Source organism: Pleurodeles waltl, chromosome 10 (assembly GCF_031143425.1).
Source record: "Pleurodeles waltl isolate 20211129_DDA chromosome 10, aPleWal1.hap1.20221129, whole genome shotgun sequence".
In the NCBI taxonomy this organism is placed as follows: Eukaryota; Metazoa; Chordata; class Amphibia; order Caudata; family Salamandridae; genus Pleurodeles; species Pleurodeles waltl.
Window position 1 is genome coordinate 143,875,637 of NC_090449.1, and position 27,759 is coordinate 143,903,395.

The 27,759-nt window shown below is 43.1% G+C and overlaps 1 protein-coding gene across 1 annotated transcript in view; it reads left to right on the top strand.

The window, feature by feature from the left end:
* Positions 1-27,759, top strand: part of ARPC1A (actin related protein 2/3 complex subunit 1A) — an 81,381-nt gene that overhangs the window by 11,323 nt on the left and 42,299 nt on the right. Inside the window, exons 2-4 of the mRNA XM_069210019.1 lie at positions 14,036-14,141; positions 18,505-18,609; positions 18,893-19,115. Of these exons, the coding sequence (XP_069066120.1) occupies positions 14,078-14,141; positions 18,505-18,609; positions 18,893-19,115 (392 nt within the window). The 5' untranslated portion in view covers positions 14,036-14,077. The remainder of the gene's footprint in view (positions 1-14,035; positions 14,142-18,504; positions 18,610-18,892; positions 19,116-27,759) is intronic.

Genomic DNA, 27,759 nt, shown 5'->3' on the forward strand with positions numbered 1-27,759 from the left:
TCTCCAAAATTACAGTTCAGATGTGCTGGTTAAAGGACACACACCCCTTAGTTAAAGGTTTGTCAAACTGTAGCAGCACTGACGTTTCAAAGACAAATTATCTGTTCAGTGGCATTGAAGCCCAACTAATTGCACAACTTTTTTTTTTTTTTTTTTTTTTTTAACATGTGACTTGTAGCCCATGACCTGTTGCTGAATGTCTGCCAGGTCAGCAGTCCTAATCAGGGTCTGGTCATCTTTATTCTAACCCTTCTGCAGCATCCCACATGAGTGTTATCTATTTGATAACACACAATTTGCCTCTACCCATCAATTCTCACATTATTCTAAAAGGCCTGTTTTTTCTTAGCTATTTCATGGCCTCCTTTCAGTGCCTGCTCTAAGCCCTCCACACCATAGTCTCGTTTTACACAAATTCACAATTTTCCTTTCATTGTACCCCATGTTTCTGCCCTTAAACTAGTGTCTGTTGCACATATGCCTCCTTCATCCTTTCTTTATGTAGAATCTCCATCTGTTCCCTATCTTTAAATGAACCCATCTAATTTTGAACGATTCGTATGACTTCTGCAGAGTTGTGTGTGTGTGTGGATGGTGTTGCTACATGAATGCTACTAGACCTCATATTGGCTTTCGACACAGTTGAAAGTTCCACTTTGATTTCTAGACTTTACAGGATGGGTTAGGTTCCATTCCTGCACCCGCTACAGAATAGTGATTTAAAAAAAAAAAAAATGTTCATGATTAATGCCTGTTGGGGAATATAACCCAAAGCCAAAGCAGTTTGCTGAACAGTGTACAGGTGATTGGTCAGTATGAAGAACTACATTATATCTAATAATTGCCTACTTTCTATATTTGGCTATCTCGTTATATTTTTATGCATCAGCATTGTTTGACTTGATCTAGAGTTAATGGTGCCTTCTGGATTGAATGTAGGACCTTCTTCTCCCCGCATGTCCTCTTAGTGCTAAAGAGACAATAAAAACCCTTTTGTTTCAATTTTAGTTATGGTCCATGCGAAATTACCCACTCTTCTCCCTTCGTACTCTCATCATTAATTGACTAGTTCTGCCTCTCTGCTCAGCATCCAGATGTTTGGCACCCTAATTTCGATATAAAATTACAAATCAGGCTGTGCTTTATTGATATAAGAGGTGGGGAGCCTTGTAGCACAGAAAAAAGTTCTGTCATTGTGAAATGCCACCCTAAATAGTATTGTGTTTTTATTTGACAGTTTTTTTTTGTTTTTTTGTTAACAAGGTTTTCCCCAACTATGTGTTCTGGCATAACCTTAGTGCCAATCTTGGCCCCTTTTTTTAGGTCGAGCATTGGCGTTCAACCTGGTGTATAGTTATACTGTGGGTTAAAACAATTTTGTTTGTCGTCTGCCCTGTCCTTTAAAAATGTTTGCACGCTAGTGGTCAGTTCTCCCTTTTTTCTCCCTCTGTTTTCTGTTTCAGAGCAGTGACGTACTACTGTATCTTTCCACTTTGGTTTCTTTATGTGTTGCTTTGATGAACTATTTTTGACATTTCTTTGGTGCTCCCCTTTCACTGTGGGTGTTTTAGGCTGGGAGCTGCCTGCGTTTTATTGCAGCATTCTGTTCCTCCCATGTCGCTGACATTTATATTGGCTTTATTCCAGTGCTGTCCTCTACCCTGCTCCTAAAATAATCTTATTTTACTAAATAAAGGGCTCCTAAAATAAGCTTATTTTGCTAAATAAAAACACCATATTCTCTCTCTCAGCACTCAAGACATCACACACAAGGCATTGCTTATCCCCTTTATGGAGCCATAAATCTTCTCAGGCTGCTCTGCTAACTTCATTAGAGATTTTTTTTCCTTGTTTTTTGCTCGTGGACTCTTGACAAAAGATGACAACTTGTTCAAAATGTTTTTGTTTTTGGTGGGTGTGAAGACGTGCATTCAGCGGCACAATACAAGCAACTTTGTTGCCTTCATCTGCCCCCAGCCTCTTTATTGATTACATTCGGCATCCCCCTCACTCGTTACTGCTTGCGCCCTCCCCATCACTGCTTACACCCAGCCTCCCTCCCTTCACTGCTCTTCACTGTTGTTGCTTCATGCACCCACACCCACTCCATTGTTTTTCCTTCGTTGTTGCTGTTAAATTTGCATTCATTGTGTTTTCGATCTTTTAAACTGGATTGAAGTATTTGTGTTGCTTCCACTTTCAGTGGCATGATACAGTTAACATTTCCAGCTGAGTGAGATATTGCAAAAATAATCAGGTTCTGACATTTTTCTGTTTTTCAGTGGTTGTGAAGATGCACGTTCAGCAACACAGTACACCCACATGGTTCCAATAACATTTGGGGGTTACAAGTAGCTACAGCTACTGTGGGCAGGGTAAAATCAAGCATGCATTGAGCCAGTGAAAGGCGCGCTCATATGATACGGGTTAGTTTTGGCATGATAAATCATTCTACGCAATTTCTGAAAGGATGCGAGGCTGTCTGGGGGTGGGAGGCTGTAAACCTGAAGGCCTATCTACTTTATACAGTACACAGATGACACACATGCAGGCCTTTTTAATAAAAGGACTCTTGAAAACACATTTAAAAGTTGACCATACGGACTTGCATCTGATGTCTGGCCTGGCTTGCATCTGTTTGTTGTGGGCACGCGTGATGAGGTGCTAATACGAGACAGGGAGAGTCGGTAATCCTACACAGTTTCTGAAACACGCTTACACGATCAGACTTTCATGTGCTGGAAGCATTAGAATGCTGTTCCTGGTACCTATAATATACTTGCGCCTTTGATCCTCATTCTTTAATACACTGCACATTGTCCATGCAACATGCACAGGTTATTTTCATAACCGCTTAACGTCATTTTCTTAGCTTATTTGCTTCCAAAATAATTGCAGTTAACCTCCTGGGTAGGTTCTGCTTTCACCTGCCATTGCTCAGTGCCCTGTCTTGTTCCTTTGGATTGGTAGCCAAGTCAATTACCTCTCAACCAGCTTCTCACCCGCCTTCCATAATGAAAGCAGTGAATAAACTGCAGCAATTCGTCAGGTGGTACAGATTCAGTATGTTAGTTACAGAGCACACACAGATCGTGAAAACGTTTTCCCATCATTGGCTAAAGTACTTCGTAGCAAAAATGGCAAGTGCCCAGCTCAGTATATAGTAAAATTACTTTGATGCAAGTAAACATGAATAGTTACAAATTTTTACTGCATATTGGTAAATAGCCAATATGGTTGCTAGTCACCCATGTAGACACTGCTCAGAAAAGTAGTTCTGAGTGTGAACTGGTGAAATGTGAATGAGATCAAACATTTATGTACGTGGAGGAGATAGGAACATTAATGTAACTGTAAAGCGTTTTACAAAGTATTGTGTCCACTTTTCATGCTCATGGAGCTTAAAAGTATGTTATGTTGAAACCTGAAACTTGCAGGGCGGACGACCTGTCACCCCGCTTCCCCTTGGAACATGAGCGGTGGGAGAAAACTGTCAGCAAAATAATCATACGTAGTCTATCGTCCCCTGTGGGACCTGGTGTGCCTTGCAAAACATCTTAGACCTAATGCTTACCTCAGCAACCCAGTAGCAACACCGTTATAAACCCTGGACAAATATGTGACCACTCCAGGCCTAGCATTCTATGTGTCTCCATATGTGTCAATTAACTTTAACCTGGTGTTTCCCTTGGCATAAGATGAACATTAATCCCTTAAATGGAGGGAAGGAGAGTGCAAAATGATAGCAGATATGTATGAAACCGCTATGCCCAAAACATTTCTGCTCCGCCACTGCGTTACACACCCTTTCATTCGAGCAGGAGGCATTAGAGCTAAACTCCTCTTTGATCTCCATTTCCTCAAATTGATTGGTAGTCGTGATACAATTAAGCAATATACCGACTTCTCCTGTCCCAAGAGATCCCACAGACCTGGTGGGACAGCGCTGAATGGGAGCGCGCACTCGGAACAACGATAGAACCTAAGAGGTGCGATAAATTACACAGAGATATTCACTTCTCCGCCGCATCCATTCACAATCGAGAGATAAATTAGAAATTATTATTGGTATGGGAATGGGACTACACCCCATATAGACTACACTGTATGTATCATAACTCAAATGTGTTGGGGAGGTTGTGGCACGTATTGTGATGCACTACATATATGGTAGGACTGCCAAAAGACTCAATACTTCTTAGGGGAAGTCGCCTCGCTCCTCCAGAGGGCCCTAACCTTCCCATCCCCACCAATCTGGAAACAGTACACCTGGGACTGAGGCCTATCCTCCTGAGCCCAAGCAAATCAAATACCTCTTTTAATGAAAGTATAAACGCCATGCACTTGAGCGAAAGCTTCACTGAAACAGTAAAATAGCCCCTTCCTAGTTGGTCACTGACATTGCGAGGTTTGAAAGACTATGGCACAATAGTCCCTTTTCACAGTCCATGGCATGAAATGAAACTCTTTATGTATATATTAATAAATTATATAACCGATAAAACTGCGTCATTCTTGTGGTCATGCATTGGTCAGGCATGACGTCATCGTGTCGCTTAATTCAGTGTGCCATAATTTGCAAAGAGAGGATTGTGGGAGGGGTAGGTTCAGTTGGCGAGTTTTCCACATCCAATGTGGTCAACAATATATATATTTTTTTTTTTAATGTTTTCCAATGGCATCTATTGTTTAGAGCTTTGCCTGCAGGTACAGCATTTTTCTGTTCACCTCCACTGAAGAGATAGGCTTGAAATACTTCAGTGCACATGCAGTCTTATGTACCTCATGACCAATTTCCCATTTTCTGGTTCTCCAGTGCAGCAAGTTCATATAAATGGCATAGTGCTATCCAATATCATCACTCTTCTGCATATAAAAAACAAAAGTTTTAAAAAGAATGCCACTTTCAACGCCAAGAGTTCTACTTCTTAGTAAGATCAGTGGGAAGAGAACCTGTGATGAACTATACCCAGAAATGGTTACAGGCTATGCTTGCATCAGAAAGGGCCTTCGATTGGACACAGCTACCTTAAAGATTCCTTGTAATGCTGCAGCCTATGACTATTATAAGAATTTTACTAACCCATTTAGACGATTATTGACGTGTATAAAGTTTTCCTACATCTAGCAGCACAAACAACACATTTAGGTGACTTAATAAGGAGCTATTTCATTTGTGGTTAGTGGTTGATAGTTTTTGTTGGGCACATGTTGGAAAAGTATGTGTGTTCTGCGTCATGTTCTGAGATTGTTCTCCTGTCATTTTGCGCTAAAACCTTTACGACATGTAGCAAAGATATTTTGAATGTATTCTGGTGCAAATGCTTCTATTTACAATAATTCCCCTACCAAGTTTACATGCTTCAGGACCAGAATAATTTAAGATCAAGTCTAGGATCCATCAAGACTGTGCAGTATTGAGGCGCTTGAGATCCAATATCTACTCTACCTGGGGCTGCATAAGCACATGAGGAGCTGGCAGAACCCATGAATATCACAGACACCACAATAGTGTTTTTATGTGGACGTGTGAACATTTCCGGGAGCAGTGTGGGCAGATCTCAAGAAATGCCAGAGACAATGGTGTCTATTGAAGTTAACGGTTTGTGGAGTCCATCCAGCAGCAATGAAAGAGGAACCCAGGAGAATTCGACCAGTGAACCCTTCAAACCGACCCATTGCTGCAGTGTACGTTGAGAGGACTTTAAGCCTATCCCTTTCAACCACTGACTTTCTTTGACTAGCCTCTGTCAGCCATTGGCAGTAAACTTGTCAGTCACGTTTTGGCACAGGAGTATTTGTGTCTCGTCTGATGCTGTTGGCTAATTGGCTCTATGCTTCCACCTCCCTTTCGCGTCCTAAAATTGAATTGCATGATGCACTACTTTTAAAACGAAATTCCTCTCTTTCGGCTCACTTTCAGTTGCTGTACTCTAATGTTCTAACACTGCATGTGTTAGCACATTAAACCTAGACCCATCGGCTTTGACAGTGCTTGTTATTGTTGTCATGATTTTTTATTTTATTTTTAACCCTTGTTATAACCCAAGTTCAGCGGTGTGCGATATTAGGAGTTGTCTTCTGTTACAAATAAACAGTTAATAAATGGCAAAAAAATAGGAGCAGCTCCTATACTCAATAGCCTCCCCTGCTCCATTGTACAAATGCTAATTATGTCATTTTACACTTTGGGCATCTCAAGCTCTGAGCAGTTTTCTGTGATGCAATTGGCTCTATTGAGTCTGAGAATTTCCTCTATGCGCCAGCCTAGAGTCAGCTTTTAGTTGCTTCACCAGCTTCATGTTTAAAAAAAAAAAAAAAAAAGTATCCTAAAGGAAAAAGGGAGAGCGCATTTCCATACTGCAAACTAATAACGTCCGTGGAGGGCTCCGTGGAGTTGAGTAACGCCATGTGTAACCAGTTGCATGCCTGTGTGGCTCTGAGTGAATCTGTTTACAAGGTCCCAGGACCATATTGAACATCCATTCTAAGCTTGTCTTGTGTATAAATACTGTATGCAGAAGTTACTTTTCTTGTCTTAGCAGCATCTCCAGGGAATATGTGACGGGGGGAGCGCTAATCAGAAGGGGGCGTTTTTTGTTGGAAAGTTTCACATGACTTTCCCAGACTATGCACTAAAAATAGGTTAACGTGGGAAGGGGAGCTGCTTTAAGTTTTAGATTATGCTGTTTGTGTGCACAGTTCCTGACAGAATGGATCTCTGATTCTTCTTGTCTCATGACCGTGTACGGAATGTTTAATGTTCTCTCGAATTTTATTAGGGTGCTGAATGCGTAGCCTTGGCGACTTATAATAGGAGTCAATTCTTAAAGGAATGTGCCAGGTCCGTCGGGAGTCGTGGGGGTGCAGATGGAGTGGTCACAATTGCTCCGCATGTGCTCCTGTTTGTGATCTCGCTGTAGTCTCTGAGCCCCCCTTGCTGTCAAATTAACCATCTACCTAATCTCCAGGACTGTGGACGGAAGGAGCAACAGCAGTGTCTTGGTGCCTCCTCACCAAGGCGAAACCGAAAAAACACTGTTAGACGGCATTGTTAGGGTGGTTCTAACCTTTCACTGCTACGCATCTAGTACTTACACCAGGCACAAAGGTTTCAGAGAACACAAAGGTGTTTTTATATAATGCTTACTACTGCAGTTATTGACCTTTTTTGTAAGTGCTGTTAACAACAGGTTTCACTTATTTGCAATTTCGTGGTATTAAGCGCATACACTTCAAAGGATGCTTAACTCGAAAGCAGCCGGCCAGACAGTAGGACCGGAGAAAGAACTTTTTTGAAAAGATACCGCTATTGTGTGTAGTGAATTTTAGGTGTGGTAATGCCTTGCGGCATCTGGGTTCAACTAATAACGGCGAGGCGGTGTATGTGCATTGGAACGGTTTGCCACCCGTACCAGCTTTCCCACCCCTCGGGTCTGTGTGGCCAGTGCTAGGGTGACCAGATTTTGAGGAGCATCAACCGGGACTGGTCAGACATAAAAGAAGGACTAACAACTTTACTCTCACTTTTATATCTGGCCTGTCCCGTTTTATGCGTAGCTTTCTGAATGTATGCCTATACATGTTTGTGTGTGTGTGTGTATATATATATATATGTATATATATACACACACACACACACCTTTACAAGACTACATATATAAAATTAGCTATGACTTAACTTCCCACCCCTCTCTGCTCCCCACTCCGTCTCTCTGCTTGGAGCAGACAGGGGAATGTGTTGCTGAGAGTAACAGATAAATTACTTTAATTATTTCATACTTTGTAGGTGTCTTTAACTTATGCTTCCCTAGATGATCTGACCTTTGTCCCAAAAACCGGGACATTTATTTAAAATTAAGGGAAGTGTCGGGACACCTGGCCAGCCCTCTAAAAACTGGGACTGCCCGGGGAAATCCGGGATGTTTGGTCACCCTACCAGTGCCCCAGCCACCATACCCCTGTCAGTTTTGGCTCAGTGTAGCCCCACTGCAGGTGTAGGAATTCTGTCCATGATAGATGGAGGCTGTGTCAGAGCGGCTTTCTCGCGACTCCCTCAAGCCAGCGGCTCTCATATGCCCCACACTCTTTCTTGTTGAGAGCCATGAGCATGGCCTTCTCTGTGGGATGGAAGTTACGCCGCTGGAGGAGGATAACAAAATAACAAAACCCTAGTTATTTTTTTTAATATATATATATATATATATATATATATATATATATATATATATATATATTTGTGCAGTAGGTTTGGGTTGCTCAAGAGGGGTGGTATGGTCGGCTAGTCCTATGTTTTTCAGTTATTTTTTTGCTGAAGAACAAAGAATCGCAAAGGGTGAAGGGGTGTGGGGTGGCAACAAAACATGGGGTACACTTCTTTAATATATAGGACAGATGAAAAGAGCTGATGGTGGTGAGATAGGTTAAGAAAGGTCATGTTGTGCATTGCTCACCTGCGATTTTCCTAATGCACAGCTGATCCATGGTATCACTCTGGGACTGGGAGCTAATATGGGCCATACACAAATTGAAAGTGTAATTAGAGTACCAGTGATAATGTTTTTCCGCCTCTGGGTTCGTGGTTACAGGATGATGACTTTGAGCTTTGCTTCATCGTCTGTGATGTCCTGTTCATAGCGTTGGTGAAACACAGCCCCGATAGTGATACTTGCCCATTTTATAATTCTGCTCACGTTTTCCATTAATTCCCCTTTCCCCCCCCCCCACCCCCTCGAGTACTAGGGTGTGGTGAGCATAGAAATTGTAAACAAGATGGCTTGCAGATGGCTAGCATGGAGGCCAACCAAGGGTGCCTTGGAGCATGCTCAATGGGTCTGAGACAGGTCTTAGTACTGAGTTCATATTGATAAACTCAAGGTAACCACTGCTTTGTTCTAGCTCATCTTCTTCCCTATAGTAATGGAGATCATTAATTGGGTAACTGTCGGATATATATATATATATATTTTTTTTTTGGGGGGGGGGGGTTAAAAATATTTTAGCAATAAAGAGGGTAGTAAGTAGTCGGGCACAAAACTGCAACAGAATGTGAACACAATAAATATCTCAAGTGTCCAGCTAAAGTTATGATCCTGACAAATTCTCAGTCTCCACATACTTTGTTTAAATGTTGTTTGTTATGAAAAAACATCTTGTAAATTATTACACAGAGGCCATATTTTAGGTTGAAATTATGCATTCAAATAGATATTAGATTTCCCTTCTGAGTTACCGCCTTAATTTTCCATCATGGCTATACTGAACAGTTATACTCCTGGGTAAATATTCAAAGAATCATTAATTTTCTCTTACAAAACTAAAGGTTACAGGGACATTAGAGTTAGGTTCTGAATTTTCTTGCAAAATACCATCGAAATTCAGCAGATATAGTTACCTTAGGCCTAACTATAACTCGTTTCTTCGCCATACTCAGTTTTTTCTTCAATAATTTGACTTCTGATGTTTCATTGATATTTTTATTGACCTTAGAAGAGTTGTTGTGTTTTCTGTAATATCTGGGGTAATTATCAGTGCATGGTGAGTGTGCAAGTTTTATAGTTACCTTAGGCCGCAAGTTAATTACTTGAAACAACTAACTATAACTGCTGAGTTTCTATGGTTTTGTGCGAATAAATTCTGAACCTAAGTATAACTTCCCTGTAATCTTTGGTTTCGTAAGTGAACTTCAATGGTTTTTTAACATCAAGTAATTTTTATTACTATACGTTAATCCAACCACCGCCATGCACGCTGGGAGTTGGCAGCAGGGTCTGGCTTGTGGCCAAGTCCTGCGACTAACCCCCCCCTATAACCTCACTCACGGCCTTCAGCCAAGCCCCCTAACCACCCAAACCCATGCTGCGCACTGCATCACAATGTACTATGGGCCTAACCTTGCCCTCCTCCTCCAATAATCCCTGCGGAAGGCATGTTTGCTCTTGTTTGTTTTGTGTGAAATGCATGTAGTACTCCTAGGGGTTTGTCCCACTGCCTCTAATTTATAGAAATCAGTTCACAAAAGTATTTGTTTTCCTAAGGGTATTATTTCAAATTTACTCAGATTGATAAATCACTTGTGAATATTGTATTTGTTTATGGTGTTTTTTCTGTTGATTATGCGAAGTATCCAAGTAATGTATTGTACAATTTATATTGATTATTAAAGATTTTCATCCAAGATCAGAATTTCTTCACTGTTCATATTGTTACAAATCTAATTTCCAAAGTATTATTTGTTTATTCACACATCGTGTATTCAAAATAACATTCCTTTTACATTAGTTCCAGCCACTCCTCATATATTCCAAACGCACCTGCCAGAAACTCAAGAAGAAATGGATCCTCGAGCGCACACCCGACAACCTTGCTACCCTCAAAGACGCCAACCGTGAACACCACCAACGGATCCGACTCGCCAAACGCGCCCACTTCACAGAACGCCTCAACAACAACGCCCACGACTGCAAAGAACTCTTCTGCATCGTGAAGGAACTCTCCAACCCAAACACCAACGTCAACGATGTCCCTCCCTCCCAGAAACTCTGCGACGATCTCTCCACCAGGAAATCGAAGCCATCCACGACAGCTTCAACACCGCACCTCCGCCAGACCCCACCCCCGACGACTCCTCCCACGCCTGCCGCCTCACCACCTGGACCCAAGTAGACGACACCGAAACCCTAACAACCATGAATTCCATCCACTCAGGCTCTCCCACGGACCCGTGCCCACATCACGTATTCAACAAAGCCGCTGCCACCATCGCCCCCAAACTCCGCAAGATCATCAACCTCTCCTTCAACACCTCCACCTTCCCCGACAGCTGGAAGCACGCAGAAATCCAACCCCTCCTCAAGAAACCCAAGGCTGACCCCAACGATCTCAAAAACTTCCGACCGATCTCTCTCCTCCCTTTTTCAGCGAAAGTCATAGAGAAGATCGTCAACGCAAAGCTCGCCCACTTCCTAGAAGACAACTCCATCCTAGACCCCTCACAATCTGGATTCAGACGAAACCACAGCACTGAGACCGCACTCCTCGCCGCCACAGATGACATCAGACAACAAATGGACAACGGCGAAACCTCAGCTCTCATCCTCCTCGACCTATCAGCCGCTTTCGACACAGTCTGCCACCGCACCCTGCTAACCTGTCTCCACGAAGCCGGCATCCAAGACAAAGCCCTCAACTGGATCTCATCCTTCCTCTCCGACAGAACCCAGAGAGTCCGACTCTCACCCTTCCGCTCCAAAGCCACCAACCTCATCTGCGGCGTCCCCCAAGGCTCCTCTCTTAGCCCAAAGTTGTTCAACGTCTACATGGCCCCCCTCGCACAACTGGCCCTTCAACACAACCTTAGCATCATCTCCTACGCCGACGACACCCAGCTCGTCCTCTCCCTGACCAAAGATCCGCTCGCCGCCAAAACCAACCTCCACGAGGGACTAAAATCCATCGCCGAGTGGATGAGCAACAGCCGCCTGAAGCTCAACTCCGACAAGATGGAAGTCCTCATCCTCGGACGCTCCCCCTCGGCCTGGAACGACTCCTGGTGGCCCCCCACCCACCCCAGCCAGCCACGTACGAAACCTCGGCTTCGTCCTCGACTCTGCTCTCACCATGTCCAAACAGATCAACGCCGTCTCCTCCTCTTGTTTCAACACCCTCCGCATGCTCCGCAGGATCTTCAAGTGGATTCCAACAGGAACCAGGAAGACGGTGACTCAAGCCCTCGTCAGTAGCAGACTTGACTACGGCAACGCACTCTACACAGGCATCCCAACGAAAGACATCAAACGACTCCAACGCATCCGCCCGCCTGATCCTCGACATACCCCGCCGATGTCACATCTCCCCCCACCTGAAGGACCTCCACTGGCTCCCTGTGGAAAAATGGATCCCCTTCAAACTCCTCACCCGCGCACACAAGGCACTACACAACACCGGACCCACCTACCTGAACACCAGACTCAACTTCTACGTCCCCACACGCCAACTCCGCTCTGCCAACCTCGCCCTCGCCTTAGTCCCCCGAATCCAGCGCAAGACCTCTGGCGGCAGATCTTTCTCCTTCCTTGCCGCCAAGACCTGGAACTCTCTCCCCACCTCTCTACGCCAGACCCAGGACCTCCTCACCTTCAGGAGACTCCTCAAGACGTGGCTCGTCGAACGCTAGCAGCACCCCGCCCCCCCCCCCCCAGCGCCTCGAAACCCTGTCGGGTACATAGCGCGCTTTACAAATTCACTGATTGATTGATTGTAACCAATCACATTTCCAAGGTATTAGGGGTTTGTTCATACATTGTGTATTCAAAATAACGTTCCTTTTCCATGAGTTATAGCCAACACGTGTTTCGCCCCTTATGTGCCTGTGAGGCCGGGGCTTTCTCAATGCTTTTATGTCTGTAAAATAGAGTTTCTTATTTTCCATCTACTATCTATTTAAAACCATGCTTCGGTAGTCGCATGCGGTGCTGTGAAAGCGTCCTAACCATTTTTTTTATTTTTTTTTCATTTTTTTAATAAAAACTTTTGACATAATCTGATTTACTAAGGCAAAACGGTTCTGCATGCTAACGAAATACACTTTTTGAATTCTGAAGAGAAGTTATCATATTTTTGCCGCAATATGTCTTTAAAACTGAAAGTGTTCATAAAGTTCAATAGGGCAACACAACCTAGTTACATCCTTTTTTAACTTCAATTCACCTGAAAGTTTGTTCAGTTAGATTTCTTTTTTTTTATGTTGGTGCGGAGTCTAGTAAAAAGCAGCCCATTGCTGCTGTTGACCAGGGAGCAACATGTAAAGGTCAGGAGGGCCTAATGTGGCCCCAGGGCCGTACTTTGAGAATCAGTGCTTTACAAAAACATCAAAACTCTGTGTGGCTCATCTAGCTGAAATGAATACATATCTAGCTAAGTAATCAGACTTGTGTAAGTAGTGAAAACAACTTGTTGCATGTAAATTATCTTGTCCTCAAGCTTACTGATCTTGGAGGAGCACGTAATTTTCCATATTTTTGAGGGCCCCTTTTCTTTTCTTATACTTATGGAGGAGCACAACATATGCTTTTTGGCCTGGAAAGTGGCCCGGCTGATGCATTACAGGCTTTTAGATACATGCATGTCAAGAAAATGAGTGATCTGTTCCTAATGCCTAACTAAATTAACCAATTTACTCCATGCCATCAAGGAAACTATATCCCAGCCCAGGTCTTTCATTTACCAACTCCTTCCATTTGGTGATTTCTAGTCCTCCTTCATCTAATGGAAAGCAATTGGACTAAAGTTCTGTATCACAGTGGGTTTGAAACAGGAACAACTAGCCTGGAATACACCAAGATTGTTCCAAGTTACTGAGTTTAAAAAAAAAAAAAATTTTTTTTTTTCCTTGTACAAAAAAATATAAGCAGTTCCAAAGTTGACCTTCCGGTGAAACTGGGACTTTTGGTGTAGTTTTACTTACTCTTCACAATTTGTACCCATGTAAGTGCACATGTAGAGTATCCTGATCTCAAATATGGACTGTCTCTATTTTGAGAACAGCAACTGAGAAAGAGTGAAAGCTAATTTGTTATGTGAGGACATAGTTATTTGTCACAAGTAGAAATTAAGTCGTAAAAACTACTAAAGCCTTAAAATGTGTGTAATGTACTAAACTGTGGGACCTACATGAAGTCTGTTATTGGGACTGAGTGTTCTTATGGCCTTGTAATTAGAACTTTGCTATTCAATCGCTGACAATCTTGTAGTCTTAGGTCTAAATACAGAATGAACTGGTTTTTCCTACACGCGGATTTTGTATATTTACTACCCGAAATAGGGCCTCTTCATGGCACCCTACACGTTCAATGACTTAATGAACTTATGGATTACATTTCTGTCTCTGGTTCACTCTGCAGATTTATTGTAAACTGTAATTCAGTGCTGAGGGCCCTGGCTAGTCTCTAACGGCACGGTTATAATGGTTTCCGGAGTGCATGTACCCAAAATGCACTTTCAGTGAGAATGACAATCCTTCTTTTCTCCATTTCAGCCTTCTCCCTTCTGAAGAACCCAAGCAAGTCCAACGCCCACCATGTCCCTGCATCAGTTTTTACTGGAGCCAATCACCTGCCATGCCTGGAACAAGGACCGCACTCGTAAGTAGCCGGAATCCCCCAGCGGCTTCAGTGTGTGAGTGATTGCATGGCCTGGGGTGGCGCGTGCGCTGCACCTATTGATCCTGATCGGGCGTTCCCGCCGCGCGAAAGGTCACCCTCGTGTGTGGAATGTGTACGAGCTCGCGCACATTGATCGGCCCTCTAGCGTTGCGACTTTGTGGACTCCTGGATATGTATATCTGCGACGCTCTCCGTGTCTCCGCAAAGAGTGAGGCGTAGGCCCCACGGTGCGCAGTGGTAATATTAGGCTGGCACGTGTGAGCTAGTAACTGCCTCCTTCTGCACTTACGAAGAGTAACTTATTTTCAGGAGAAGTCTCCGTTCAGCCGACATTTATAAGTTGGAGACCTGCGCTAATGTGTCGAATGCTTTTGAATTATCCCTGCCGCTTTATGATATCTGCGCCATTTCACTGATGGACCGCCCCTATTGTACCTGAACACCGTTAACGTACACCTTGGAATCAACATTTGGTGTCCAGTTGTGTTCTGCTGGTTGTTTTGTTTGTCACGGAGATCTTCACGGCCGTGTATTCGGCAGAGCCCCGATTTCCCTGTACTTCTGTAGATCACAGAGCGCCCCAGGCGTTTACCTTCCCTCTCCTCTGACCTGTGAATTCTACTCGTAGGTTAAAGATATTCGCAGAAGCACAATGAAGCATTGTACCTAATGACGACTTTATTATTGATACAAAGTGCTTTTGCATAAAAGGAGTCGAAGTGAGGGGTTAGAGGTCACTAATCCTCGCCGGCGGGAGATGCACGGTTCTGCATAGCTAGCTTTAAACACGCACCTGTCTGAGACGTCCGACCCTGGCCGCCCTATGCCATTACTTCTGCTGGAGCAGATCATTTTTTAGCAGGTGGAACTTGGCCTCCTGTTTAGTCTCTCTCTGTTTAGTCTGGATGGAGTTAATATCGTTTACAGTTTCGAAGTGTATACGTAACCCGCACATTCCTCTTCCTTTCTTTCCACTTGTGTTAATAACGTTTCTACACCTGGTTGTCACCCTGCCAATCCTTCAACTAACATAGTCTGCAGTCTGGCGCCACCCCATGGCCGTAATGATCGTTCAGCCAAAGTTGACAGTCGAAGCATGGGACACTTAGGTTTATCCGCATCTCGTACTTTAAAACGTACCACACCCATAATAACTTGTTTTATATAGCGCTTCAAACCTTTATGTCCTCTGAACAGCCTAAAGGACGCTTGTTATTGATGATTTACCAACCTCGGAAGGGTGGAAGCTTGAGCCTGCTACGGCTGGCCTATAGCTTATCACCTGCAGATGATTGAAGCTCCATGGCCGGTGTTCGTGCCACTGAGCTATCCTGATAACATTTCCGATGCTCTGGAGAGGGCAGAAGATTGTGCACGAAGCCGTTTTTTAACCCAGTAGCTATAGATTTTTTGTAATCAATTACGAACAGGCCCCGACTGTCCACGCAGCCACTCTGACAGGTCCTGGTAGACTGCAGGCCCGAGTTTTGCCCCCCTGAGCAGGATAGGTTGCCACCACCCAGTCAAGACCGCGTGGCTGCATTCTACCAGCAGTCTCGTGCAGCATGGGGCCGTTTTGAACATTTCTACCTGGGCCAGTTTTGGTTTCCAGTCCGAGCTTGGTTACAACGAATGAATTCAAGAATAAATAAGAGGTGTATCAACAGAGAATGTTGGTTGGTGCTACTGGCAGGTAGCGATTTTTTTGTCCTTCCCAATGTTATGCAATTTATTCCACTGAGAAGGGTGAAAAGCAAAGTGGCCAGGCCAGTATTTTAACCCGTAACCGCAGGGATCAAGGAGACATCTGTGCAGTGAATGCATTAATTAACTGAGCCACCGTGCCAAAATCTGTCTAATCCGCCTTGGTCCCAGGTGCCCTATAGTAGTCTTGGAGGTTAGTGACGTTGTGCAATTGACGTTTTAGAGCCCTCCCCCTCCCCAAAAAAATACATTTCAAGATAGGTTGCGCCTTGGCCTAATGGCGCTGCGAGTGGGTAAGCTTCGCTGTTGGGGTAATGGTGAAAGGGAATGCGATATTCTGAAAAGTAAACATTATTGATTCCCTATGAATCTAGTCTCTTAGTGGGTGTTGTTCAGGCGCGGATGAAAAATGGCAATTGATCTGGGAGTTGAGCACTTGATACTGGATCTGAATGTAGAACGTACTGTAATCCGCCTGTTGCAGACTGCAGTCCAAGTGAGAGAGGTCAGAGTTGTGTGTCTTCCGCAGTGATTTGCGTGCAACAGCATTTAGGTTCCCGAATCCAGTACCAGTATGATGGCATGATGGGCTGAAGTACCTGTGTGTTTAATTTACAAAATTGTTTCTGTAAGGTTTTTGATGTATATAACAGAAACCTAAATATCAAAGAGCAGTGCAATAGACCTTTCTATACCAATAGGCAAGCCTCCAACTTGAGGCGTTGGGCCTAAACAGTATTTCGTAGATGCTGTAAGATTGATATACGCCTGATTACGAAACAAAATGTTAACCTGCAGTGTGAGATTGCTGTATCTCGGACGGACACTTTCAAAATTGGGAGGTGAGATACAGAAGGAAGCCTCTGTGTAACTAAACACTACACGGTGACTTCTGATGTTTGCAGAATGTTGTTTTCTGATGGAAATATGTGAATAGATGTATGTGTATATATGTATGTGTGTGTGTATGTGTGTATATATATATATATATATATATATATATATATATATATATATATATAAAACCTAGTGGCGGTCTATAGTTAAGTCTGCTTTTCCATAGAAAGAGGGTTTTTTGATTTGCTAATAACTTTGGCCCCGGTTGGCGAATCTTCACAAAATTTCCCCCAAAAACATTCATCCAATTCAGCTCCTTCGTGAAGCGTTTTGGTGATCCTTCAAGCAGGGCCTGAGGGGGAAAAAGGGGGGGAGGAGGGGGGAGTCCAAAACGCAAAATCTCCATTAATTTTTTCAGACTCCTTTAAAACAGGCTTATAGCAAAAACTGATGAATGGGAATACACCAAATTTGGCAGGAAGGTAGATCTTGGTTCACAGGTTGTGCTTTTTGTCATTTAGTGTAAATCCGTTCAGTGGTTTTTGAGAAATGTAGGGTAAAAAAATACTTGTACAGGGCTGATTACTTTAAGGGAGAGGGCCCCCCCCCCCCCACGTGGGCCACTAATGGCCCGACGTCCCCATCCGAGGGACCGGCTCAGATGTTATGTCCCTGAGAGCCTGTCCCCAGGACATAGAGGTTTCCCTTCCCACATGGACGTTGACAGGGAAGCCTGTGTGCTCTCTCGCGTGGCCAGAGCATTAAAAAAAAAATACTATGAAGCAGGAGCAAACACGATATCTGCTCCCAGCTGTCAGGAACTTCAAAAATGCTCACCTGCTGGGAGCAGACCTAAGATCTGTGTCCTTGCCCGCATCACAGATCAAAATATTGCTCCCACATGAAGGAAGATGCTCCATGCGGACCGGATTAATACTGGCTCCCTCTGTGTGCAGGGAGCCGGCTGGGGCCGTGGGGGCCTTGGTGTCGCCCCACGTGGCCCCCCCAACAAGGCTATTGTGGGTGCCCTGGGTGGGCATCAGGACACCCACCTTTACGTTTTGGGGCCTGGGGAAATTTTGGTCTGATACTTTGCAGACTGGCTGCAGATATACCAAGGAGCCAGTGAAATTAATTGCATATCAGATCTGGAATGTCCGTGCCTACCCTTAGCCACACACTAGCAAGGTCACATAGTTTTCTGTACAAAGCTAGTAGGAGGGAATTGTGTGATAGTCTTTTTAGGGTCAAGCCTGCGTTGCATGCGAGATGCTTTAGGAATTAGAAAAGGGCTTGGAGCCCCTCAGTTGTCTTTCATTGGTTCGTGGGCTTGCCTTTTTAAAATCTGCATGCTTTCATTAGTGGAAGGTATGCATACGTCATGCCTTTTCCGGTGGTTAACCCTCCTCGAGCGCAGCGAACAAGTACTGGAAACATGTGAGGCTTGCTGTTTCCCGTCGGGTTTGTGGACTACTTTTTATCTTTTGTTTGCAGCACGATCTCGCTTGCCAGAAGTCGAGCACTTTGCATAACATCGACCCTGTTTCATAGTTAATTGCACTTTTGCTGATAGCTTTCACTATGCGTGAACTGTAGCAGCGTGATCGCGCTGTTTTTTTCTTTCAATTTGGAAAGAAAAATCCGGTTGGGAGTTTACAACTGCTAACAGCTGTAACTCCGAGAATTGCGAGACCCTAGTGCATTGCAAATGCTTGTTTTTACCTGCTTCCCAAATATGTCATCCACTAAAATAAACAAAAAGACAAATTATTACATTTAAATTTTTTCTTTGTCACATCAGAGATCGCCATCAGTCCCAACAATCACGAAGTTCATGTTTATAAGAAGAGCGGAAACCAGTGGGTGAAAGCCCATGAACTGAAGGAGCATAATGGCCACATCACTGGTAAGCAACTTTGAAGCCGCTTTGCAGTAGGTGAATCTGAATTTGCATTTGAGGAAGGCCAGCATAACAAAGAAAGCTTTATAAATATATCCCACTGTGGCTGTTCATGGATACTACTGTAAAGAGATGTGATATAGTAGAATGCACCTTGAGGCTAAATAGTTATTTACAAAAAAGATGTGTGGTAGAGAATGAGGGCACTTTCGACAAGTTGAGAGAAAACTGAACATTTTAGATGCATTCTGTTGTGATTAAATTAAATGGTTATTATCTGCCTTTTCAGGAATTGACTGGGCCCCCAAAAGTGATAGAATTGTGACATGTGGATCAGACCGGAACGCCTACGTCTGGAGTCAAAAAGATGGCATGTGGAAGCCAACCTTGGTGATCCTGAGAATAAACCGTGCTGCTACCTTTGTCAAATGGTCACCTCTGGAGAACAAGTTTGCCGTTGGCAGTGGGGCCAGACTTATATCCGTGTGCTACTTTGAATCAGAAAATGATTGGTGAGTTTTCTTTTGTCTTGAGACTTGCTGTAAAATTTAAACAGAATAATGTGGATATTAGCAACATTTCAGGACAATATGTTGTGCTAACCTTTGCTCCCATCTTTTTTTTCCCCCAGAGATTTGCTATGCGCCTATGCTAAATATTGTGGTTTAGCAAATATTGCATATCGTTGTGAAACATAAAAAATAACACAACTTGTTGTTTTTCAGTCTCGTCTGGTCTCGTGAATGGAAAGGAGCTGGGAGTAGAATGATGGCCATTGGCCTAAACTGATATCCAATAAGACAGGGATGTTAATGGTTGGTGAGATGTCCTGACACTTACTGGCCCAATGAGATGAGGTTTCATCTCAGTTCTGTCTGAATTTAGGAGTTTAGTCTGATGCTGCTTTTTCTATGGGGCCTCAGATTTCCATAATGATATCCAGCTGCACCTTTCATGTTTGTCGTTTGTTAAAGTTCACTCTATTATTGAAAACAGCAAATTACTTAACAGTGGCTGCAATCTTCAGATCCAGAGTGAACTATGCCAATTCCGTTTGCCTTAGGTTTTCCCAAATACACATTACAGAGCAGAGTTTTCCAAGAGCTGGTGGTACCGCTCAAAAATAAGTGTTAGCAGCTCTTCTATGTGAAGCCTAACCTAGCAAATGAAACAAAAAATTTTGATTGAATTAAGAAAACTTATTTTAACCCCCTCGCTGCCAGGCCTTTTCCCCCCTCGGGTGCCTTGCCTTTTTGTGGCTATTTGGGGCAATTCGCGCTAGCACCCTCATAACATTTTGTCCTCATAAGCTACCCCACCCATGCCAAATTTGCATCCTTTTTTCCCCAACATCCTAGGGATTCTAGAGGTACCCAGTTTGTGGGTTCTCCTGGAGGAGGCCAAGAAATCAGCCAAAATACAGCAAAAATGTTGTTTAAAAAAAAATGGGGAAAAAAGGGCTGCAGAAGAATGCTTGTGGTGTTTTCCCTGAAAATGGCATCGACAAAGGGTTTGCAGTGCTACAATTGCCATCTTCCCAGCTTTCAGGACAGGCAGATTTGAATCAGAAAACCAAAATTTTCAACGCAATTTGGGCATTTTACTGGAACATACCCCATTTTTTGTATATTTTATGCTTTTCGCCTCCTTCCAGTTAGTGACAGAAATGGGTGTGAAACCTATGCTGGATCCCTGAAAGCCAAACATTTCGGAAAAGTAGACAAAATTCTTGAATTCAGCAGATAGTCATTTGTGTAGATCCCACAAGGTTTTCCTACAGAAAATAACAGCTGAAATTAAAAAAAATATTGAAATTGAGGTGAAAAAAACGTCTATTTTGCTCCACATTTTACTGTGTAACTTTCCCCTGTGATGTCAGATTTTTGAAAGCAATATACTGTTACGTCTGGCGGACGTTTCTGGTTGCAGGGATATATAGGGCTTGTGGGTTCATCAAGAACCCTAGGTACCCAGAGCCAATAAACAAGCTGCACCTTGCAATGGGTTTTCATTGCATACCGGGTATACAGCAATTCATTTGCTGAAATGTAAAGAGTGAAAAATAGGTATCACGGAAACCTTTGTATTTCCAAAATGGGCACAAGATAAGGTGTTGAGAAGCAGTGGTTATTTGCACACCTCTGAATTCCGGGGTCTCCATATTAGCATGTGAATTACCGTGCATTTCTCAAATAGACTTCTTTTTTTACACACCGCCTTACATTTGGAAGGAAAAAATGTAGAGAAAGACAATGGTCTATAACACTTGTTCTTCTATTCTGTGTTCCTCCAAGTCCCCCGATTAAAAATGGTACCTCACTTGTGTGGGTAGGCTTAGTGCCGGCGACAGGAAATGCCCCAAAACACTATGTGGACAGATCAGAATTATCAAAAACAAAACTACCTGTTTTCGCAGGGGTGGGGGGCAACTGGCGTTTTTGGTCCTGGGCTCAGCAGCTATATAGGGAAACCTACCAACCCCAAACATTCCTGAAAACTAGACACTCAAGGGAGTCCCGAGAGATGTGACTTGCGTGGATCCCCCACTGTTTTCTTACCCAGAATCCTCAGCAAACCTCAAATTTAGCTAAAAAATCAAATTTTTCCCACAGTTCTGTGTGGGATTACTGCACCAGGACAAATTTCCTACCACCCAACGTTCATCTCAGTCTCCCGGTAAAAATGATACCTCACTTGTGCAGGTGGGATAAGTGCATGTGACAAGGAAGAGCCAAAAACATGTTGAAATTGAGGGTGAACCAAAGCTGGTCCAAAAGGGCAGTTTGAAAGGAAAAAAAAAACATATTTAGGCTGACAAGTGGGGCAGAATTTTTATTGGTATAGATGCGACAATGGTGGGTAGTAGAAATTTTGTGTATTCCTGCAGATTCCGGAAGGTTTCATCACAAAAATGTGGGAAAATGTATGATTTTACGCAAAGTTGGAGGTTTGCAGGGCATTGTGGGTAGGAAAATGGTGCGGTGCATGTGAAGCACACCACCCTGGACTCACCCAGATGTTTAGTTTTCAGATGTGTCTAGATCTGTGGATTTTTCTGCATGGCAGCATCCCAAAGTCCAAAAAGTGCAGCCCTCACCATTCCAAGTGGGACGATTTTGAGAGTTAGCCAAGCTCTCATGGCCCAAATGTAAAACCAAACCCCAAAATAACCAAATGTCCTCTTGCTTGCCTTGGGTTAAGATGTTTTAGTGTGCAGGGGAGAGCTGAAAGACTGTTACCCCCTTCAGTTGGGATGGGGGCATAACCATCCCCATACTGGTTGGTAGCCACCACCCCACTTTTTTTAAAAAATTAATTCCCTGGCATCTAGTAGGATTTGTGCCCCACCCCAGGGAGTGGATCAGGGGTAATTGTCCCATCTGCCCACCTGTGGGCAGAACAACTTTGGCCCCATTTATTTGGGGTGGGGGTATGGCCATACGCCCACCCTCTTTTTTTTGAGAAAATAAACATATTCCCTGGTTTCTGGTGGGCTTTCTGCCCCCCTTGGGGGCAGATGGGCCTTCCAAAAATAGGCCGATCTGCCCCTAAGGAGGGCAGATATTACCAACAGTAATGTGCTTCCATTGGAAGTGACCCTTGCCAAAGGGGCTGCCCTCCCTCCCCCACCCCCCAAACAAAACACTCATATACACACACTAATCCCTGGTGCCTAAGTGGTTTCTGCCCTCCCCTGCGGACAAATTGGCCTAATAGAAATAGGCCAATATGCCAAGGGGAGCAGAAATGGCCTAAAATAAATTTGCCCCCTAGGAGAGAGACCCTTGCCTAAGGGGTCGCTCCCCTTGCGTGAAATTGGCACAAGGAAACAAAAACCCTCGTGCCTAGTGGTTTCAGCATAATAAAAATGGGCCGATCTGCCCCCATGGGGGATAGAAGTGACCTAAAACAAATTTGCCCCCTAGGAGAGCAACCCTTGCCTAAGGGGTCGCTCTCCTCACGTGAAACTGGCCTAAAAATATCCCTGGGATCTAGCAGGCCAGAAGGGCAGAAATGGCCTAAAAATAATTTGCCCCCCCTGGGGAACAGCCCTGACGTTGACATCATCAGGTGCATGGGTGGGGGGGGGGGGAGTGGTGAAGACTGCGGGGGCGGAAGGGGAAACGATTTACCCTTCCATCCCTGCACTGGGGGCGTGGAGGCGAGGCTCATGGGGGGGGGAGGAGGGGGGAGCGCTAACGCTTCTACCCTCCCCTGCCCCCCCCCCACCCCCCAATGAGCCGGTCCAAGGACATAACAGTTACATCTTAAGGTGCATCAGCCAAAGATGTAACTGTTACGTCCTTAGCTGCGAAGGGGTTAAGAAAGCTCCCACAACTAACAAAAACATGTGTTTCATAGAGAAATATGTGTATTTTCAGAATAAGTTGATGTTTGGAGACATAATATATTTAAAAATTATAATTCTTGCTGCAATTGATTAATTTGTTACTCCCATTATTTCGTAGAGGCCAGGGGGCATTGTATGTACAACTGCTACAGCAAGTAGAAGTATTAAAATCGATAAAACATGTTTTTGGTATTATTGCTGGGAACCTAATGTGATGCATTAAGGCACACACTTGTAACGCTGGGTGGTGTGGCCATTAATGTTATCTTGTATGATGTGGTCACCACTGTAACACCAATATTTCTTGTTAGTAGCTATGGATAGTTTTCACGGAACATAAGTACCTTCTCAGATAAGGTTGGAGATTCCTGTTCTAGAAACTTTTGGTCATTCAGAATCATGCTTCTTGTTTGGTATGGGGAGCTGTTAGGTTCAGTCACTATCGTTCCCTGTCACTGATACTGTCAACCAACTTGCTTTCTTTACCGGTATTTGGAAATTATCTTGGAAATGCTGTGTATTGGGCCTTAACCCCACCTTACGTTTGTGTTTTGGTGAAATAGCTATTTTATGAAAGTCTTATAACATTACATTACGTAATCTGCACAATGGAAAGAAATGCAGAGTATGACTTAACGAAGAGAACGCCTTGCAGGCACTAACTGTTTGCATGTTACGTTCATTGGTAGGTACCACATGAAGGGGCGGTGGGCTTTTTGTTTTTTAACTTGTTGAATGAGATTCGAGTTGGGGACTATTACCTTTATTACGTCAAAACCGTTGACCACTAGAAACTGCTAATTGTGCCTTCTCTCAGTATGCACCATTAACGTGGGAGCAGACAAAGTGGACAATTAACTTTGTTTATCGCTCTTCTGAGATTGTATTAACCACTGCAGAAGCCATGGACATAAAGCAATAACACCTACCTGTATTTCATATAATATTACATACTTATTAACCTTGTAAATTAATTCATTTCTAAATTTGGTTGATTGCTGCCTCTTCTCATGCCATCTCCTTTGTTAGCAAAAGCTATATTTAGTGTTATTTTTTTTCTTCTTTTGTCTTTCCTCTCACATTCCTGCTGAGTACTGTTGTACAACATTGATTTGGTGCTATCGAGTTGCATAGTAAAAGCAAGCATCTGTTCTTCCAGCCGCTAGTTCTATCACAAGCTGAGATGACAAGCTGAGGCAGGCATGTATAGTATTTCAATCAAAGCTATTTATAGATAACTGCTGCAAAAGATTTTTGCAGCTTTATTTATAGATACTGTGAATAGAGCACATGTTGTATTTGAATTGAGCCTTGAGGAAATAAAAAAAAAAAAAAAAAGCAAGCATTGGTAACGCCAATGAGTCGGATTAAATGTGCCAGTGCATGTAAACACGGGTATTCGCAAATGCTGTTGAAATCTACTGTACACTCGAAATCTGTTTATCATATAAAAACCAGCCCTATTGTTTTTGCTATTGCTGGGAAAGAGTAGCAAAGAAAGATTGCTTTCTATACATAACACTTATAGGAGGAAATTGACAGTGGCATGTAGTGCTTCCGTGTACTTTTCAGGTGTAAAATAGTTCCTCATGCATCACGTTGGAAGCACTTCCTGGAAGGGGGAATGATAGACCAAACTTCTAATAGTGTGAGGTGAGAGAGGGGGGTACTCCTCTGGGTGAAGCCAAATCCCACACTACGTATATTTTAAAGCATTTGGAGCAATAGGTCTTGTATCAAGACCCGTATTTCAGAATAATTCAGGCATTCCGTCAATGATTGTTTGCTATTGTATTCAAAATAGTTTGACTGCGACCCAAATTATATATGACCTGGGATGCGTGCCTGACTTCAGAGAGCCGATGGCTATGAATCCTGGCTACTTGAAGCAACATTATGAAGATCTGGGCCATGCAGGGGATTTAGGAGCCCATCCTGACAGACAGGAAAGGGCCAAGATGCAGCATGTGTTGAAAGGGCAAGCGAGCTCAGAGGGTGGCTGGGTCAGATTTATAATGCATAGGTGGGCACTTGGAGGAAGGCAGCAGGAATATTAAAAAATATATGAGCAAGCATTCAGGTTTCAGAATGTGCTGCAGAGGCACGAGAAGTCATACACACAAGCACACTCAAGACCCAGAAACGTACATGACGTGATCCAGAACAAAATGTCCAAAGCTTTCAATGTAAGGGTGCCACAAATGACCAAAATAAGCAAGATTTAAATGATGTACGATCATCCCTGATGTAGGTGTGGGCAGGAAGCAACATACAGGGCTCTCATCTAGCCATTTAGCTGGTGCAAATAATACTTTGTATCAAGGTATATATTTGTGGCTCCAGGACAACTGACTTTTTGTGCAAAATTAATGCTTTTCCAAGAAGGATGGTGCATAGCTTGTGCGGTTTTACTGGTGTTCTGCTGTGATGGTGCTTAGTGTATCATCCATCGTTACCCAAGAGTTGGTGTTACCATTGAGCTACAAATAAGCAAATGCAGTTAGTGTTCTAGTCTGAGACCAGCGTACAAGCTTTTCGAAATTGAACAGAAAAAAAGAGGGATACAGAGGTTCAAAGTAATATTCAGACACCACAGCCTCAAACGTTTTATGGGGTCGAACCCTTAAATCCCGCAACTAGAAGACAAAACAAGACTTGTTTTTGAGGTCTTGAGAAAATAAATTAATATCCACAAAAATTAGATATAATGAAAATGTGCTTTATTTAATTATTTGTCTCTGAAGCTATCGTTGTAGTTTAGGGTTAACACGTTGCTTCATCAGGGCCAGGAAATAATCACAAAATCGTATTTGTAGTGAGAACGTAAAACATGAAACCGATATTAGATACTTTTCACAAAAACACAATCTTTGATGCGATATTTCATAAATGAACATAATTTTCTCCTGCAAGAACTTAAGAAGAGGATCAATGAAACAATGTACAAAAATGTTTTTCCGGAAACTTGTTGCTGTATATATGACGCTTTGGTTATCATGCTGTGATATCTTGGAGTGATTCATTTTCACGCATTGTGTCGTTGATTCTCTTCCTAAATTCCTCCTGCAAGAACTTATGTCAGTTTATGAAATATTGCATCAAGATTGTGGGTTTGTGAAAAATATCTAAAATTTGCTTCATGTTTTACGTTTCCACTACAAAAAAAGATATGGTGATTATTTGCTGGCCCCGATGAAGTGACTCTTGTCGTGAAACGTGTTGGCCTGAAACAACAACTATTGCTTCAGAGACAAATAAAGCACATTTTCATCAGACCCCATTTTTGTGGATATTAAGTGAATTTCTTCAGACCTCAAATACGTGTCTTTTTTTTTTTTAATGAACTTGTTTGTCAATGCAGCAGAAAGTGCGGAGCTGATAACGCGTATGCCAAAATCTTCCGATGTGGCCATATCATTTGGGGAATAATTGAAAGAAAGCCATGGGTCTGCCCGAAATTACGACACCTTTGTCTAGTAACAAAAAGCTGTCCAAAACATCTCGGGGAGTTACCAGGAGATGTGTAGTAGCACCAGCGTGACTACGGTTTTTACCACTGCATGTCACGCTAGAAGTACCCATGTGTTCATAATGATGTGCAGAAGCAAAAATGTTCAGTAATAGAATTGATTTTTTTTCTCCATTCTGCAGTGTGACAGGCACATTCATATTCATGTCTGTTGTCGGTGCAGCACTAATAAGGAGTGCTACATTTGCACCCGGTTTTATCACGGCACTAAGCTTTACAGTAGGTAACTAGTGTCTCATAAAGCCGTTTTACATTTGAGAATTAGACTACTGAGCGTTTAACACGTTTCCATTGATTTCTAAAGTAATATGATCTGGCTGAAGTACCACATCACGTGGAAACTGTGACTGTTCCTATCAGAATAAAGAAGCTGATGGACTTTTTTCTAGCAGTACATTCTACAACAGGACATCAGACTTCAGTGTGCAAAAAATGCATCAGACTAATATTGAATGCAATAATTTAAGTAATCTCCTTGTGGTTGGGCTTACAGTTTACCACTTACTTCTAAACGATGGCCTGAGTGGTAAAGATGAAGTGTCCTAATCATAACCCTCACCTTTTTTGGCGGAGCAAGCAATCGTGGTGTGTATTTTCCTTTCCTAAGTTTTGTGTTCTGTCTCCCGGAGCGAACAGTCTAGCCTAGTCGTGTTTTTTTTTGTAGAATTAAGAGAGGGTGGGGAAACAACCCAAAACTACATCTCCCAGAATGCATTGGTTTGTCAAAGTAAAAAGCCCATGGTAGGAAAGTGTTCTCCCTGTTGAAATTGAGTCATTTAATAATCTTATTGGTGGACAGATAAGGGTTTCCTTCTGTGGTGGAAATTACCTTAGAGCTCAAGAATTTCCGGCACCAATTTGTCAAGGGATGCCTGCAGATGACGGTCCTGTCAGCTTCCTGGATGACACCGAGGGTCTTGAGACTCTGTGCCTCTTGACGTCCTGACATGCTGTCTTTCAGACGCCTTCTAAAAACACACTTTTGGCATTATTAACCATCACTGTTTGTTTATCTTCCACATCTTTAGTTTTGCATGAATATATTTAGATGAGCAATAGTAAATACGAAGAAAGAAACGTTTGCACTCAATGGTCGAAGTGGCATTACATGAGTTGATATCATATTTACAAGTACATCATATTTACAAATATGTGGAGAAAAAGTGGCTCCCAGAACGCATTCATTGAGGTTCCAGATGTTTGGTGCTTTTGTTTGAGTTGAACTTCGGTGTTACCTTTGTATCTTCTCTTTTGCAGCACGAGATAATTAGTAAAA